The sequence below is a fragment of the Neopelma chrysocephalum genome, unplaced genomic scaffold (genome assembly GCF_003984885.1).
Source record: "Neopelma chrysocephalum unplaced genomic scaffold, ASM398488v2 Primary Assembly neopelma1_129, whole genome shotgun sequence".
NCBI lineage: Eukaryota > Metazoa > Chordata > Aves > Passeriformes > Pipridae > Neopelma > Neopelma chrysocephalum.
The window spans coordinates 945,362-964,054 of NW_020897791.1; the positions used below are offsets into that span (position 1 = coordinate 945,362).

Sequence of the window (18,693 nt, forward strand, 5' to 3'; positions counted from 1 at the left end):
GAGGATATGAATTATATGCAAGTGCCAAGCAAGCTGGAATTTCTCTTGCTTGGGAGGCGGGGAAGTCTGGGAGGGTAAATGAAAGGCTAAATATCTACAAAGGGTAAGATTCGGTCAGGCCTGAGGTCAGGCCTGAGGTCAGGCATGCCAGGACCAGGAGAGGACAAAACCTGCAGAGGTGAACTGGTGGCAAAGGAGAATCCAGAAAGCACAGACACTTCCCAAGGTTATTGGGAAAGGGGCTGTCAACTCATGCACATCTTCAGGATCAAAATGAACGCACAGCAGAAAGGTGCAGGCAGAGAAGGAAAGACCTGACCAACTTCCACATGCACAGCCAGTGTCCAACTGCACCAGAAGTGGTTGGAGCCAGGTGGAGTGTTGGAAAGGCTCTCCAGATTCCAGACCTTCTCAAAGACACCTTTCCTGAGCACAGAGCTGTCTGAGGTTGGTGGGATCCCCTCGGGCAGGGGTTGCTAGAGCAAAGAAGGATCACAGTAGGAAGAGATGGATCCCAGCTCTTCTTCCTTGATACTCTTCTCTGCCACTGTGTTAGATGTCAAAAAATAACACCTTGGAGACAGTGCTTAATCTGAGTTAAAAGGGCCAAAAATGCTGCAGGAAAATAGGATAAGCAAAGGGAAAATTAGGGGTGTTGCTTTCTCTTGGCCAGGGTTGAGAGTGAGGGCAAACAACCCAGACAAGTACATGCAAGGCACCAAGACACACACAGAGAAAACATAAAGGGAAAAAAAATGGCCTAGTTCAATCCCCAAACCAGGTCACTTGCTGATTCTCACCTGTGATGTGCTCACCTGATCTACAAGCCATGTCCACATCCTTCTCAAAATCGGTCTGAAAGACAGAGAACACAGAGGACGTGGTCAAAAGGAGGTGGGGGAGGAAGGAAATCCATTGGGAAAATGCAAAACTCCACCTGAATTAGTGAGGTGGACACAACCACTGCCAGAACAGCGGAGGAGAAATGTTTTGTTTGGGCTTTGAAACATGGACAACACACCACTTTTATTCACCTGTGGCTTTTGAACTTCAAGCACTGATAAAGCTGTAATTTTTTTTTCAGCTGGGTTCCTCTACTCATCCATTCACTGATTTCTGGGCTGCAGGTAAAAATATCTCCCTGGAACACGTTCAGGCACATTTCTAAAAAAAAACAGGGAACAGGTCCCTGGCCAGAACTGCCTTGGATACATCACTCCACACACAGTTTAAGTGGATTCCCCTCCACTCATTAAAGAGATCTGGGGTTGCTGCTGGGAAAGCTCCATCCCCACTGGGCTTTCCTGTGATCTGTCACCAAGTCACACCAAGGGGAAACAAGTCTCTGCCTCTGAAACTCTTAACATAAAAAACCAATGGTTCCTGCAGGCACAAAGGCTGAGGAACTTTTTCAAGTGGGCTGTACAACCCAACCACACTCCTTTCTTCTCCCAGTAGGAGTGAAACTCTTTTTCTAAAGCTTTTGGCAGATAACATTTCAAAGAAACGGATAAACTAAGTCACAGCAGGCCATGGGTTTTCATGGAGCAATAGAAGAGCTGCAGACTAGAAAAAGACAGAGAGTTCACTGACTATTTCTAGTATAATTTCAGAAAGACACTTCATATAATTGTATTAATGTGATTAAAGTTGAATACTAAGAGAATTATGGGAAAAAAATCCCCACCCCCCTGGGATAAACAATTTAATATTTGCAGGTTGAGATCCAGGAACATTTGAAAAGCTGGTTGAGGAAATATCTCAACCTTCTTGATGCTAATTCCTTGGTAAATTATTTGGGATAGCAAAGAAATCTGAAAAGAACAGAAGAGAAATATGACTGAACTAACATTTAAGTGTTGACACAGAAAAACATAATCTCATTTTCCTATAGGAGTTCCCAAAAAAACCACAGCTGAACAGCCTGTACTAGTTTTGCTGATAAATAAATAAAAGATAGGTTTATATTTAATTCCAGTCAACAAGATTTTCTGGAAAACAGTTCTACTCAGCTAAGCTCCTTTTCACCACTTGGGCAGATTTGGAGATTACTGGAAAAGGTAACAGCAAAACTGCCACCCTACAAAGCTTTTGATTTCTTTGGTTATTTTACAACTCAGTCACTGTAAAATAACATTGTACCCCTCTAAAAATATCAGTGAGAAGTCATCATTCTCTTCTAGATCCCAGAGCTTTTTGTGCCTGGATGTGAAAAAGTGACTGTGAGCTCTCAGCTCCTCAAAACCTCCACCACCAGTGCAGAATAAATGTAATATTGCTACAAAACTTGTGGCTGACACAGAATTTTGCAATGACTGAATGAACGAAAACAGGGAATTATACAGAGAAACAAAAATCTGAAACTTGGGGTGGTGACAACAGAATAACAAAGAGAGCATCCACATCTCCAAAGGGTGCTGGGAACGTGAAGGGTGGGTGGGAAAGGGTTATATAAATAATTTGAAGGCACATCTTTACAGAGGGAGAATAAAAAAGCTCAGGGTGATAACTTATTGAAAAGAAGATTGAGAGTGGATATGATTTTCTATTATTGAAGAAGCCAAAGCAGCAGGCACACGAGGGGCTTTCTAACGACACACAAATTAGGCAGAGCGAGAACCTGTCTGAAAACGAGGAGATCGTGCACTGAAATGAGAAATGAGGCAGCTGTTTTTAACAAACACCACCGAGGTGTGGTGGAATTGAATGTCTCTTGATGTCCTGACTCCAAGATTGTGCTGTTTGAAATCAGACTTTGCTGTACCCAAGCACAAACTACTTTGCTTAGCATGGGAGTGAGGGGAAAAAAAACATCACTGGGTTGTGATGGAGTTCTAATATTAACGAAATGATTTTGGAACTTGCTCAAATCCTGTGATTCTCTTGATGTCTTTACCTTAACTTCAGAAAATAAATGTTCCTTATATCAACTACCTCATAACAGTGAGGCAGACTCAAGAGGAAGCCCCACAGCTTATTCCTCTGTGGCCTTATCCACACTGTTTGTAAAGGACTTACACAACAGGACCGGGATTTACAGAGCTTAAATTACATTCCCAAGGAAGCAAAGTGTGCTTTGGAGAGAAACCAATCCCTCTGAGACAGCATCTTTATAATAATAACCCAACACACTGTGATTAAAAAAGTATTAAACTTAGTGCAGCTAGGACAAGGCAGCGTGGTGGGGATGAGAAGGTCTGGAAGACCTGGGAGGTGTTATTTTGGCTTTTTATTTTCTGGGAAAGAGAGGATCTCACCAAGATGTCTGCAAATGCAGGTGTGTAAGTTTAAACCCCTTGATATCACAATTTAAAAAAAAAAACCACAACCAGATTTGTGTGAAAGTGTCTATTCTAAGTGCTAAGTTTGCTCAAGCACAGGTTTAAAGGTAAAAAAAGGACACTGACTGAAAACTCCCTGATGGACACAGCCCTCTGTTTATCAGTTATGAATTAAATATGCCCAGAGGTCCCTCAAGAGCAGCCCAGGTGGTGCTTTTCCCTACCATGAGCTGAGCGTGTCCGTTCTGAAACGACCCCCCTGAGTCTCCGTTTCCCTCTTCCTGACGATCCACGACCCGGCACTTCACGGCATCCTGGACCTGCAGGAACAAAGGGATTGGCAAAAGGCAGAGTCAGACATATTAAATTCTGCTGAAGAAAAAAAAACAGCCAGTCTTTGGTAGATAAAAGAAGGTGGATTTAGCAGCATCCAGGTATTTATTTCACGTGGTTTCTATGTTCCACATTTCATTACTAAAAAGCGACTCCAAGGTTTTCCTGCTGTCCTGGGTCACTGCTTCAAGTTGCTTGATTTATATAAGCAAGAATAAAAATGTCTTCTATTTTGCAGCTTGCAGTATCTTTACAATGGATGCTATTGCATAAATCATTATAGTGGGGTCTACAAAGTTTGATTATGATCCTGTGATAAATATCTGGTCCAAAACTCACTGAAATCAATGGAAAAAACAATCCCAGTGACTGCAATGGGAGTTCAATGCAGGCTCATATTCATAATGAAATTAGTGGAAGGAGTCTCAGCCAAGCCAGTGGTGTAATCCCATTGATTTCATTGGCCTGACATAAGGAATTAATCTGTTTTACTTAATTTAAAGGAGCTGTAAGAAGATGAAATGAATATTGAAAAAAAAGCTCCTTCCTGTCTCTGTTATTAATAGTCTTTGCACTCAGTAGGATGAAAAGAATAAAAGAAACATAAAAGATTCGTCCTTTTCTTCCCTGATATAATTTACCATTTTAAATCTCCACAGGGAGGCTGCAGAGAATTCCCTCAATTTCCTTGCTTGATTATTGCTGGCTTTGCTTTCCAGCTGGAATATCTGGGTGTTCATGCCAACACACCTTTCATTCCATAAATCTCGGTGCAACTTGGCTCTCTTGAAATCACAAATTACTTTTTTACTGTTGCATTTTCGGAGGTGGGGTGGAAACGCGCTGGAAACGTGAATTTTGGTGTTAAACAAGCCAAGCTTGACATGTTATCCCATCTAAGCCTGGCATGTTATCCAACCTAAGGCTGCCCACCAAATTCCACTCTGCAGGACATGCAGCACAACAACCACTGATTCATCCCTCCTTTCCTCTGACCGACACCATCACGGTCATTTTTGTGGTCACCATCCACACAAAGGCAAAAGTTTGCAGGGTTAGAGAAGTTCCCAGGCTGGGTGGACATTTTCCAGGTGATTTTTATGGGAAATGTGTTGCTGATATAAAAGAGAAGGACTCCTTTGTCTCACCTCCCGCCGCAAGATGCAATGGACCATAACGATGACAAAGCCCTCCAAGGAGTCAAAGACAGCAAAGAGGATCTGGAAGAGAGCTGAGCGTCTGTCTGTGATGGCCAGGACTGCAGACATCCAGGTGAGGGCCAGGAGAGGCAGGACCACGCAGGAGCTCCAAAGGGATGCCCTGTCAAAGCAGAGGAAAAGAAAACTCAGCTTTAGCCTCACCCGCTTCCAAGGGGGATGCTCCCCCTGATCCCACGGGGCTGCAGAAAACTCCTCCAGCAAACATCTACTTGTGCTGGATGTTGGATGTTTTCTGAGCCCCTCTCCCAGGGAAGCAGGAGGATGCTTTGCACACTCACTCTGACAAAACAGGTGACGCATTTCTGCGGGAGGGACAACTTTCCAATGGTGCAAACATGCAGAAAACTGGAGGTGGGGAGGAAGGATGAGGATACCTCACTCCCCCTTTCACACCCTTCCCACTCTGCCACTAATCCACAACATTCCCCGAGGAAAGGGAGACAAAATACAGTCACTGGAGGCTGCCAAAGGGAAGGGGGACAGTTGCAGCAGAGACTGGTCTGTCACGATGGCTGTCGGTACTTGGGTCACACACACTTGGACTTCCACAGCACATGGAAGACACCAACACTGGGACATGTGTCACAGCTTGGAGTGACTAGAACAGACAAGCTCAGAGCTGATGTGGAGACTGACACATTTTGCTGGTGCTCCTTCACTCCACAGCTGATGGTCCCTATGACAGTGCATCCATGAACACCAGGAGAACTGAGTCCTGACCCAATTTTCCTGTGGGCAGAAACATTTCTGCTTTCTGCTGTGATCTGCCCAAAACAAATTTTTTCCTACATTCAGCAATTCCTGTAAATAAGTTTATTCATGGGTGGACATCCTGGGTTAAAATAACTTGAGATTCAAGCCACATTTTAATTCACAAGTTACTAAACTGGACAAAGCAGTTTTCTGTAATGCAAGTGCTGCCCCACGAACCTCCACTTTATCTATAAATGATGGCCCCAGAGATGGGAAAGCACCCATGGACTATTTGGGCATTCAGCAATCTGAGCAAAAGGGGTCTCAAGAAATTTTAGCAGCCTGCTGGGGAGATTTTAAGCTGTCAGTCATCCTGGTGCACCAAGGAGAATTTCTCTGTGGGGTTTTCCCCAACAAATCAGAGCAGACCTGGGCACAGGCTGAATAAAAAGTTAAGTTTCAAGCAAACCTCAACCTAAACACTAACAAACAAATACAGGCAACACAATAAATTACAGGACAGATATCAGGACACACGTTTTTGCAGTACTTACATGGGACTTGCTTACCATTCTCTGATCTATGAGCAAGTTTTTAATGTTTACTTGTTGGTTATGCAGGTACTGCTCTCACAGAGCTCAGTGAGAGTTTTACCTGGACAAAGCTGGAGCTTGGATACAGGGATGGACATCAGGATAAAACCCCCTGGCTTCATTAAGGGTTTTGCAAGGGTTGTTACATCAGTTCTGCTGTAGTGACCACACACTGAAGTGACAGTTTATTTTCATAGTCAGAATGATACCCTGACTGCAATATCTCTACAACCTGTCCAGACTCAGATGTGTTCCTTAGTAGTATTATTTAGGAATAGAATTTACCTAAGGAAGCAGGGAAATGGAATTATTAATTTTTTTTTTAATTAGAACAAGCATTATGAAACCCTCATGTAGGGTAAAAGTCATGACATAATCTGATACCTTGTAATTTTATATATGATGGAAAACGTTGTTTAATGTCCAATATGAACTATCACTTCAAAGTATTATTAAAAAAAAAACCAACAGCAGTCAGACAGCCCTTAACCAAACAACTCCCAAACAGAAGTTGCTTATTCCACCTCTCCCTCAGCCCTCTGGAATCTGCCTCATTACACTGACATCTCCCTTTGCTATCATTTGTAGTGGGGTATTATTAATCTGGCTGAGTAGTACGTGGAGGAAAAAAACTCAGAGAGGCAGAAAAGTCAAAAGGAAAGATAAGGTTTGGTCCATAGGGCACCTCTCTAGATGTGTCCTCCATGCAAGTATCAGCAAACACAACATTCCCAGAGCATGGCTGGGGAGATGAAGCAATTCCAGAAGCAAGGGGAAACCATCAAAATCAACAAGAGCTCCTAGGGAAAGGTCTGTAGCAGACAACTCTCCTTCCTGGAATCCTCTGATATTCCAGAACACTCTTAGAACACACACATGTGGATGTTGCTACCCCCAGTGTGCAAACAAGAAACCTGGCAACCACATCTGAGAATGGATCCAACCTGGGAATGCAGATCATCTGAGCTTGGGCGGGTTTTCCATTCTTGGAAAGACCTGCAAACTCACACTGGCAATGACTTAGGTCTGGATCCAAGATTTAGACGTGGATTTGGGGTTGGAAGGGATGCTGCTGGGGAGGTGAATTATATATAATTTACGTTTCTCTTCAGCAAACAGTTTGATTTGAATCCACTGGCTTCAAAACCTGCTTTAAGGAGGACCTGCTTGAGTCCATTTGCTATCCAGAGCATGGATGCAATGATCCAGAACTCTCCCTTCAGAGCTCCTGCTGCCTTCACATGCACTCAGCGAGTCCTTCCAGCCCCTTGATCCATGTGCCTCCATATGGGAAAACTATTCCACTTCCCTCTGAGTCAAGACATCCTGATGGACTTCACTACTGCTGCCAACATGAGCAACCTTAAATCATCACATAAATCTCTGCTTTTCCAACCAGATGATGGAAAACTCATCTGCCCTTCCAGCTCAGACGATGAAAAAAATATTACACCACATATTCAGCTGGAGTAAATCAGGATTTTCCTGAGTTGTGCTGACTTACAGCAGCTAAGAGTATGGCCTTTCTGCTCCCTTTGTGATTCACCTTCTCAGCAACATTCATCCCTCACAAATATTATGGAAATGTTGCTTGACACTTAATGCATAATCTTTATTCTCAGGCAGCAGGTGGCAACGGGTCACAGGAATGGAACTTACTCCAATTTCACTGGCAAAGCTCTGCTTAGATTTATGAAAGATTAAACTCAAAAACCCCCCCCAAAAACGCAAACCCTCCATTAAAAACAATCCTATAAAGACTGAAATTTCAGAAGAAAACTCAAGGGAAGGTAAGTGGGTTTTCTGTGAGATTGCCCCTAATTCTACTTGCTGTCAGCTGAATTCACAGCAGAGCCCACACTTCTGCCACCTTTCCACCTGTCCCTGTTTTAGGATCATCCTTAAAAGCTTCCAGAATAACTCACAGGACCTAGGAAATGTCAAGTTACGTGATGTGATATGAAATGCTGACGTTCTATAATGACACTGTGATCACCTCATGGGTCTCCATCATGGACTAGCTACAGTCAACAGATCCAGGATTTGTATGGCTTGAGACAAAGGAATCAGCTGGCACATCCTCTTACTTGTGCCATCCATGACAGCACTCAGGACGGGGGACAGGGAAGATCATTCATTCTGGAAGGGGGACGATGGTTTATGGTGAGGTGACCCTGCCATGCCAGTGTTACTCAGTAGTGCAGGTGTAGTGTCACCTTGTTCCTCCCCAGATCTAATTACAAGGACATGTGACAGTATGGCCACACTATAGGATTGTTCACAGCTTTATCCCTGAACCATTTACGTTGGGAAAGACCTCTGAGATCATTGAGTCCAACAATTAACCCAGCACTGCCAAGGCCACCACTAAAAAATGTCCCCAAGTGTCACAACTACACGGCTTTTAAACCCCTCCAGAGATGGTGAAGCCTTGGGCAGCCTGTTCCAATGCTTGATAACCCTTCTGGTGAAGAAATTGTCCCTAATATCCAACCTAAACCTGGCACAACCTGGGGCCATTTGCTCTCGTTCTATCACTTATTACTGAGGAGAGAACAACCCTCACCTGGCTACAACCTCCTTTCAGGTAGTTGCAGATAAGATCCTCCAAATCCTCCTTTCCTCCAGGCTAAACAATCCCAGCTCCCTCAGCTGCTCCTGTTCTCTAGAACATGGGATGTTCTACCATGGGAAACAAGTTCTACCACTAAGCCTTATGAAAGCACACAGCAGACCCAGCTCTGACCACAAGCACATGAAGCCTTTGGCCAAAATGACAAAAACTAGCTCTGGTTTTGTCCTTTAGCACAAGCTGGCAGCCTTGAGAGTCTTCATCTTTGCAAAGAAGCAGAATAAAGTGATGGCACTTAGAGGAGAGCAATGGAAAGAGCAAATAAATGGTTTTGGAGACAAAGATCTACATGAAGAAAGATGAAGAGCGCTGCACCCTGAGAAAAGGCAAGTGCAGGGGGAAATACAGGACATGCCAATAAAGATGTGAAGGGCCATTATAAAGAGGGAAAGGATCAATTCTTCTCATTACTCAACACTGACAGAGCAGCAGTGATGTAAGTTAAAGAAGCAGCAGAAGGAAAAAATCACTTTATAATTCAGAAACAGCTCCCAGAAGGAGCCCTGGAAAGGGAGGTCGGTGGACTCAACAAAATGGATGGCTCTTCACATGCCAGCAGTTCTGCTGCAGGCAAATCACAGTGCAGAGATGTACTTTATTTATTTTGTCGTGCTTTATCACTCCTCTAACTTGGATTCACAGAATCACAGAACCGTGGAATGGTTTGGATCGGAAGGGACCTTAAAGATCATCTCGTTCCAACCCCCTGCCGTGAGCAGGGTCACCTTCCACTGGACCAGGTTGCTCAGAGCTCCATCCAACCTGGCCTTGAACACTTTTCAGAGCACTTAAACACTATTCCTCCTAAAAGCAAGAGTGTTGTCCCAATTTTAGGGACGCTTTCAGAGAACCTCCCTTTAACTCAATGCCCACAAAACCAAGACAGGAAACCTGGAACTAGAAAAGAGGGAGCACTTTGTGTGTTCTTCTCACGCTCAGGCAACACCGAGTGGGATTTCTCCACACCTGATGTGATTTCTATTTTCCCCAAAAGATGATTCTTCTTTCAGTTGCCACAGTATAAATCACAGAACCAGGGGAACAGGAAATTAAATGCCTCTGAACTGCCCTGAGCAACCCGGTCTAGTGGAAGGTGTCCCTGCCCATGGCAGGGGGTTGGAATGAGATGATCTTTAGGGTCCTTTCCAACCCAAACTATTCCATGATGAATCTGTGATAAATGAGACAGGGAGGTGATGAGGCAGCTGTGGACAAACTGTTTGATTATTCACTTGATTATTCCCTAATTAGGGAAGGTTTTCTCTGACAGTCCCAGCAAGGACCTGCAGGACTCAGGTATTATCGCCAGGTAAGGGGGGATTTCAAACTCCCTGAACCATGAGGACAACACTCCCCTGAGGAACAGTCTCCTTCATAAAACCAGCCAGGCATGGAAATGCTGACTCACATTGGTGCTGGAATTCCAATACAGGTGGAAAACTTGATATCTAAGATGCCCTGAAATGACTTTGAGCCACGAAAAAGGGCAAATCCTTTAGATGGGAGATTTGACACAGGAATTTCTAATGATTTAAGAGGGATGGTGATGAGAAGGGTCACAAGGACTCTCTGACATTGACTCCTGGGTGGGTTGCCTGCAAGAAGAATACACTGTACCAGGGCCTTAGTTTTGGGCCAGTTTCTTCTCTGTGGTCAGAATCTGAGAGTCCAGACATTTCACAGAATCATGGAATGGTTTGGGTTGGAAGGGACCTTAAAGATCATCTTGTTTCAATGCCCTGCCATGGGCAGGGACACCTTTCACTATCTCAGGTGGTTACAAGCCCCATCCAACCCGTCCTTGAACACTTCCAGGGATGGGACATCAACAACTTCCATCAGTCCATCCATCCATCCACCCACCCATCCATCAGCAGTCCCTGTTTTCTGCAGTGGATCTTCTCATTCACAGCAAATACCAAGACATGCCGTGACCCTGCCACATGTTTTCCATCTCAGAGAAAATATCTTTCACAGGTAACAAAGACAAATTAATTATAAGTCAATATTTCACAGGCTGAGGGGAACCCTACAGGCAACAATGAACAGAAGGAAATCTGGGAACAGAGGTCTTCCAATGGCAAAACCTGCCCAGCATCTCCTTCAGCACAATCTAAAGGGAAAGGTGTTTTTAACTTACACCTGTCAAGTCTGGCTAATCCTTAACAAGTCAGAGACATTCAAAATTTCCTGTTTCATTCCCCAAGTCAAGAAATTGCACAATTTCCAGTACAGATTTTTTCACTTCTGTCACCTTTTCATGACTCCCTTTTTATCATTCCCCAAGTCAAGACACTGCACAGTTGCCAGTGCAAATTCTTTTTTCCCTTCTGCTCTCCCATCAGCGGTTTACTCTGTTTTCCCTCAGCTCCACATCCCCTTCTCTGTCCCCTTCTCTCCTAGACTCAGATATTACCACAAACAGTTGCTCAAGACATCTATGATTTCCAAAAGCCAAGAAAAAATGGGCAAAAGCATCTATTTTTCATGCCATGCTCTCCCAGAACGAGCCTCTGGAAGCTACGGGAGGTAAACTGGAAAGGGAATGAGCAACCCCAGCAGGAACAAGGCAGGAACATCCTTGATATGTTCCCTACCAAACAACTACGGCTCATTCCAGGTCAGGGAGGAGCCAGGAATTCTCATGGCATATGATTCACATGACAAGATTCCAAAATGGAACGGCAAAGCCTCTCCAAGGTCTGGAAGGATGAAGGGCAGCAGAATGGTGGCAGTGGCACGAAGCATCATCAGGGCTTTGCCTTTTTGACAAACAATAGATTTGGGGGAGGAAAAACAGCAACAGTTCAGCTGCAGAATGAAGTGGATGACAAAGGGAGATGAGGCTGAGGGAACTAATCCACGGATTGCTCAGTGGTCCCTTTGCAAGGACAAGAGCATAGGACACTTGAGGACAGATCACAAAACTAGCAGTGAAACCTGTCATCTGAGGTATTTACCTGCTGGGAAACAAAAGACATGTCCTCTCCCAAGAGCCCCCCAATTTCTATCCATCCACTTCAATTAGAAAAGCAGGATGAACAGGAGATCTGGCTTTCATATCTCTTTTTTTTTTTTGTCTGATTTGGAGATGAATCAGAATATGTGATTTATCACAGACTGATGTCAGACAGTGCAGGAGAAGGGTTTGAGACTGTTTAACTTTTAAAATGAATTTACTATGAACAGAAAGCCTCTCCTATTTTACAGTCTAATTCATTAATAGTAAATCTGCTGGTTTAGCTCCTCTGCAGTCTCAGGAATCCAAAATTCAGTGACCTGCTAATTCCAGACTCGTGGTACACGTGCCTGGACCAATTCCATCTCCCCATCTCAGCTGGGCACTGTTGCAAAAGGTGAGTAAATGACTTTAGCAACGGAAAATAAATGAGATTTTGTTTAGTTTTTCATTTCACAGAGAAAACCACGGAGTCATAGAATGGTGTGGGTTGGAAGAGGCCTTAAGGATCATCTCATTCCAATCCCCTGCCATGGGCAGGACACCTCCCACTGGACCAGGTTGCTCTTGTGCTTTGATTTTCTTTTCTTTTTCTGCATTTTGAGATTTGACACTCAGCTGCCTCTTTTTGTTTAGATTAATTAAAAGGAGGAGTTTCCAAACTGCAAGTGATCTAAGACCGTTTCTTTCACACATTTTACATACATTATTCTAGACACCAAAATCAAAGTAACAGCATCACTTGGATATGATGTAGATAATGCAATTTCCAAAAGGGAAGGAAGAAAGACAAACCTTCCCCTCATCACTCTCCCTCCAACCTTAACCTTTGGGAAAAAAGCCAACTATATAAATAGCAACAATTTCTCCAGCAGAACAAAGCTTTGGCATTCTTTTCCTTTTTTCATTTTTTTTTCCTTTTTAAACTAACTCCAGGGGCATCTAAGAAGAGATTTAACAGCTTTTGACTTTTGTAACTCAGAGCTATGAAACGCTTTAAGAGTCTGAGAATTAATTCCAACTGCTTTTAGGGGTCCAAAAGAGGCAGTCAACACCTATCAAATCAGACCCGCAGCCCTATGAGGTATCAAACTTAATTTGAGCATTTTATAAGAGCAAAAAACCCCAACATTTAGAAGTGATTCACCAACTTAAACCATTCTCAATGCTCTGCAGCCTCTGGAATAAAACATTCATGAAGATGCTTAAGTGGTTGACAGAGCTGGATTTTGAGGTCCCTGTCTAGCACCAAAATTCCTGGGAATCACATCTTTAAGTCTGCAACTAAATTCAGTGGAAGAATTAAACATATACACGGCTTGCAATAAATGCAGAGTCCTTTTGTCTTCCATGGGCTGCTCACATGCTCAAATCTAAGCATGTCACAAAGGGCTTTCCAGGATCCAGCCCATCAGCTCCAGGGATGTTGCAGGAGGAGCCCTACACTACTTATGGCCCACAGAATGAGGTCAAGGAGAGCTGGGGAATGTGGGGAGGGTGGGTAGGGACACGGGGAGAGAAAACAAACAAGGGCTGGTGAGTGCAGGGAAATGGAAGAGGGAAATAAAACAAACTAAAAGCAAAAAAAAAGGAAAAAATCAATTAAAAGAAGGAAAAAAACAAACAAAAAAAGAAAGTGGAAAGAAAGAAAGAAAAGAAGTTGAAATTAGAGGAACTAACATGGCGTTACTGGTGGCTGTGGCCGAAACTTCAGCAGAAGAAACTACTCCACACTTGGAACATTTGAGCGTCATCCCGTAAAGGGGCACTGCCATCTGACTGCAATTAAAACCAAAAGACTGAAACAAAACAAAACACTTTGCTCATGAGCACAAACGTAGAAAGGAAAGGGGGAAAGAGAAGCCAAAAGAAAGAGAGGAAGGAAGGAAGGAGAAATGGGGAACCAACCAACCATACCCAGTTTGGGAAGAGAAATGAAAGACAGGCAGGAATAAAACTCTCTCATCTGTACCAATCCAGATGCGGGAAACGGGGGGAAAATGTGCAATTCAGAGACTGTTGGTGCCGCTGGAGAGGGTGGAACTGTGTTGGTTTATGTTTGCCCAGTTTCAGGGTGTCTCTCTCTGGCACCCAGGGAAGAGAAACCAGTACTGCTCTCCCAGTCTCCACCTCCTTCTTTTCATTTGGGTTTTATTTTTTTTATTTGTTTTGGTTTTTTTTGAGAAATTACTCTTTTTCCTCCTGGCCTTTTTGCTCCAAAACAAAAAAGGTGGCAGGGTTGTGCAGTAGAAGGCAAGAAGTAGGGCTGTGGGGACTGTGCCTGCTTATCTTCTTTCCTAAAGCAATGTAAGGGATAAATCATGTATTTTCTCTGGTTGGGATCCCCACACAGTACCAGGAGAGAGGCCACTCTTTGGCTGCTCCAGCTGTGAGGAAGGACAATGCAAATGGGACTCTTTATGTCCTGGGAGTTAAGCATGAGCTTGGGTGCTTTGTAAGACCACCAACCTGCCCTGGAAGGAACTGCACTGGCTGAATACTTCTGAGACATTTCTTCTCTCATATCTTGTTTTGCAGATGAAAACACGTTTGGGATGAACCCTGAGACTAATCCACGCCTGTTGCTCCCATTTTTTCTGCATGGGATCAACCAGGGCATTGTGGGCTGCTGGGATAAGGGGCTGCAGGGATCTGCTAAAGGGAGTATCCTCACGATTTTCGGGGGCTGATGTGTGTGAACCCACCCAGCTGACAAGCCAGCTCTTCTCCAGGAGCCTGGAAGCCACATGAGCTTGGCATTGGCCCTGATTCTTCCCAGAATTTCCTAGGTGTGCACTCTCTGATCTGCACAGGTGGGCATCCACATCAGATCTGGCTTAAAAAAATGGGAAGGAGCCTGCAAACCATCCCCCAGACCTCCCTGCAGTGCCTGACATCACGGAAGGCACGAAATCACTGCCAGAGGACAGTGGGTGCATCACCCTTGGCTAAGGGTGGTGCAGCTGGTGAGGGGTCACATTTGCCCCAACCACAAGGGGTTTTTCAGCCCTGCCCTGCCCAGGAGAGAGATCAGGCCACTTTACGGATCACTTCTTAAATTTTATGGCTCTGTGTTCAGTCTCAGTGCAAAAAAACATCCCCACGAACACCAACCCGGCATCGTCAGTGGGCCCAGTGGCCCACTATCAAGTGGCTATTGATTGGTCTTTTAATTAATTAGTGACATAAGTCATTGCTCCCTTTCAAAATAATGACTAAGGTATGCCACAGAAATTTTCAGCCTTCAGACACAGAGGAAATTAGCTCCTGTGTCCAGAGATAAATATCTTCCAGGAAGGATGGCGTAAATCCAGTGGCTGAGCCAAAGGTAAAGTGGGTCTTGAGAGGCATTAAGTGCACGACCCTTAAAAAAAAATATAGCTTATCCCCAAATCTATAAGCCACAAAGAACAGATAAGCAGAGAGACAGAGAGAGGCAGAGATAGGCAGCAAAAAGAAAAAGTAGATTGATTTGAGGAATTTGATGGAAAACTGTACCAGAAAAAACATGAATGACACTGAACCACAAAGAACTGGCCAAAAGACCAACTGTAACACACAACTGTAGCTGCTGTTGGGTGTACTTATGCAGAAAGTTGTAAGCAGTAGGCACAGATGTGGATACATTTATATTCTAATTTGTTCTGGTTGGGGGCAGGAGGTTGTTAATATATTGAATTTCCGTAGCAGGTTTGTATTGGCGCCTGCACGTATGAAAGGGCAGCTAATGAAATAATCACAGGGAATGAGGCATCCATTTAATTCAGCTTTTGCTGCTTCCTAACTATCCACAACCAGCTCCCAGACTCATCTGGTGTGTTCACTGGAGCCTGGACTTTGCTCCCTTTTATTGAGCCGTGCTTTACACCACACACAGCCCAAAGAGCAGGAGCGCTGCTTCCAACATCAACCATTCCCAGATGAAGGGCAATCCAAACCCCTTCCTGTTTTAATGGAGTTATTATCTCTCCAATTACTTTCTCCTCTATGCACTGACAGCCCAGCTCTCTTACACCCCACCAGGACAGTCGTACAGGGAATATTTCACACAAAGGATGGGGGCAAACTTTCTTGAGTCGTTTCTATAATCAACAGGAAGATAAAAGAAGTAAAGGTCCTCCAAGGGCCAAGTTGGAAACAACTAAACCAGGCTCTTGTCTCTCTCCAGCAGTTACAGAGGAAGCCTAGAGAGATTAAACTCAGCAGGCTAAAATTAGTCCTGGTGAATATACCCTATAGTCTCATTCTTCCTCCCTGGCTGCGTTAGCACACAAATGCTTCTGGAATAAACGCTGCTTGAATAAATTTCAAACTCATTTTAAAGGCTCCTGACATTAAAACATCCATTTTTAGTAGCACTCCCATCAGCAGAGCTCAAACACTTGGCCACCAACGGAGACCCTTCTGCTGGGAGGTGCCTGGATGGTTTTCTCCTGTTCCTGGACAGGTGGTGGGGCAGTTGTATGTCTTCCTCCAGCTCTCCAGGCAATCCCACCCAACTCTCCCCAGCCTGGCTTTGTGATTCATCCATGAAGCCACTGCCATTAGGAAGTCAAGGTTTTCTGACAGATGTGACAACCCTAATCACAGTAATTTCCTCTGCAAAGTACAGGGCAAAACCTATTGTGTTTCAGGTGTTATTTCATGAGAACTGTTAGTTCTGAGGTATTTGTGTGCCAACCAATCTGTGGAGTGTGTGCTGGGCTCTTCTTAGTATCCATCAGCTTTTTATTTTCCCCTATTCTGTTTTTTTTCCCCCTTTTTTATCATTTTTCCAACACTGAACCATACTTCTTGCCTCTGCTAAAAGAAACACAACGTTTCTTTGTACCATCTCCTCAGATCCAAACATCTCCAAGGCCATTGCTCGTTCTGATTCTCTTCAGATCTACCTTCCAACACGGTTCCCAAGCCCAGGCCAGAAGCAGAATAACTTCTACAAAGTTAACTAAGGGAAAAGGGGCACCAGGGCTCTCAAAAGTGCTCCCACACTCTCAGCAGGTGCACTTGGGAAAGGAGAACAAAATCATTGAGCACAGAGAAGGCTTAAAAGTGCTGCACACACACACACGGACACGAAAGAGGGGGGAAAAAAGAGAAAAGAAAGAAAAAACAAAGAACATCAGAAAAAAATGACTTTTTTGTTGTTGTTGTTGTTGTTGCTTTGCAGCTTTTGTTTTTAAAGAACAACTCTGTGATCAATAACCAGCTTGTGTATTAAATAAGGTCGCTCTGTGAGCAGTCTGGATTAGGGAGGGAGGGGCTGAGCGACAGCAACTCTCTGCTTTGCTAATCCAATAAAGCATTTATTGCAGAGCTGACTTTCAAGTGCAATTACCTTGCTGCAGACTCTGCCTGCAGTCTGGGCATTTTCTTGAGTTCTCTCTTTGTGAAGGAGGCATCACCCACAATAAAGCACTTGCTTCTTGCAGCTGCTTAAAGCAAAGCACCAAGGTCACTTCTTCACGTGCTTTTCAACCCAGAGGTAACTGATACCTCTGATCATCCAAACGTGTTAAGTCTCCTTTTATTATCATGACTGTGGCAGATTTCTGTGTTTCTCATAGAAATCAGGACCTTGACAGGTTCCTGTGTTCCTCATAGAAATCATAGAAATCATTAAAGCTGGAAAAGACCTCCAAGATCATCGAGTCCAACCTTCAACCAACCACCACCATTCCCACTAAACCCTAACTCCAAGTGCAACGTCCACTTGTTTCTCGAGCACTCCCAGGGATGGTGACTCCACCACTTCCCTGGACAGCCTTTTCCAATGATTCACAACCCTCTCAGTGAAGAAATTTTTCCTAATGTCCAACCTGAATATTCTCTGGCACAACTTGGAGCCGTTTCCCCTTGTCCTGCCACTCGCTACCTGGGACAAGAGGTCGACCCCCAGCTCGCCACAATCTTTTTTCAGGGAGGTGAAGAGTGATATGGTCCCCCTTGAGCCTCCTTTTTTTCAGACTAAACACCCCCAGCTCCCTCATTTGCTCCTTACAGGACTTGTGCTCCAGACCCCTCAGCTGCTCCATTGCCCTTCTCTGGACATGCCCCATCACCTCAAGGTCTTTCCTGCAGTGAGGGGCCCAAAACTGAACACAGGATTTGAGGTGCTGATGAGAGTTTGCTTCTACCCTCAGTTTTGCTGCCACCAGTCAATTAAATACCACTTCCACCACAACTACTTAATAGTGCAATGAAGGAATATTGAGCCTTATCTGTGTTATCTGCTGCCACTCTCTGAGACTTGATGGAGATCATTCTCCCTCCACTTTAATAAGCAGGATATATCCTTTATCTTCTCCTCCAGCCTCCAAAGGTTTTACATTTTGGCTGTAGATGTGGTGAAGAGGCACCACAAAACCCCTTGCTCTCCTCATCTCTTTGGAAACAACTTCTTCCTTCAAGAATACAAGTGATAAAGAACACAGTGATAAATCCAATAGATACATGAAGATCACACATCCCTGCCTTTCCTGGCTGCAGGTAAGGACACAGTTTCTCTGCAACAAGAAGCCAAGCAGGACAGTGGCAAATAACACACATCAGCCAGGCTGACCTGAGCATTTGATGTGACTCAGAGTGTCACTGTGCCATTTCTGTCCCCGGCCTGGAGCACAGCTCAGGGATAAAGTCTGAGCGGGCCAAAAACTCATTTCTAGAAAAGAAGATGAAAGGGGAACCAACATTCCCATCCTGCCGGGAATGCTGACAATGGCAAAATATCCACTGTCAACAGAGTTTGGAAGGAACCCATCAGAGAGCCCTGCCCCAGCCAACCCCCAGTGGCACCAGGGGGATGAGGACTCTGGAGGCAGCTCTTGGATTTATACTACAAAGAGACCCAGGTAACACAAGCCCCAGGCTTTGGTGTTGAGGCTGTGGAGAAGACAAAGGACCTCAGGTGGCAGCAGATTTTTTTTCCTTGCAGAAGAGGTTCCCAACTTACCTCCTCTTTACATGTGCACCCATCTCCTGA

The 18,693-nt window shown here is 44.4% G+C and overlaps 1 protein-coding gene across 11 annotated transcripts in view; it reads right to left on the minus strand.

Annotated features, from left to right (window-relative positions):
• The window catches only part of ADGRB1 (adhesion G protein-coupled receptor B1), a 292,967-nt gene that overhangs the window by 22,274 nt on the left and 252,000 nt on the right, over positions 1-18,693 (minus strand). For 8 of the 11 annotated variants that reach the window (XM_027698585.1, XM_027698589.1, XM_027698588.1 and 5 more), the window contains 4 exons: positions 13,392-13,490; positions 4,763-4,934; positions 3,506-3,601; positions 801-855 (listed from right to left, as the gene is read on the minus strand). In XM_027698585.1, coding sequence (XP_027554386.1) covers positions 801-855; positions 3,506-3,601; positions 4,763-4,934; positions 13,392-13,490 — 422 coding nt within the window. The remainder of the gene's footprint in view (positions 1-800; positions 856-3,505; positions 3,602-4,762; positions 4,935-13,391; positions 13,491-18,693) is intronic. The other 3 variants (XM_027698587.1, XM_027698590.1, XM_027698592.1) reach the window with 3 other exon arrangements.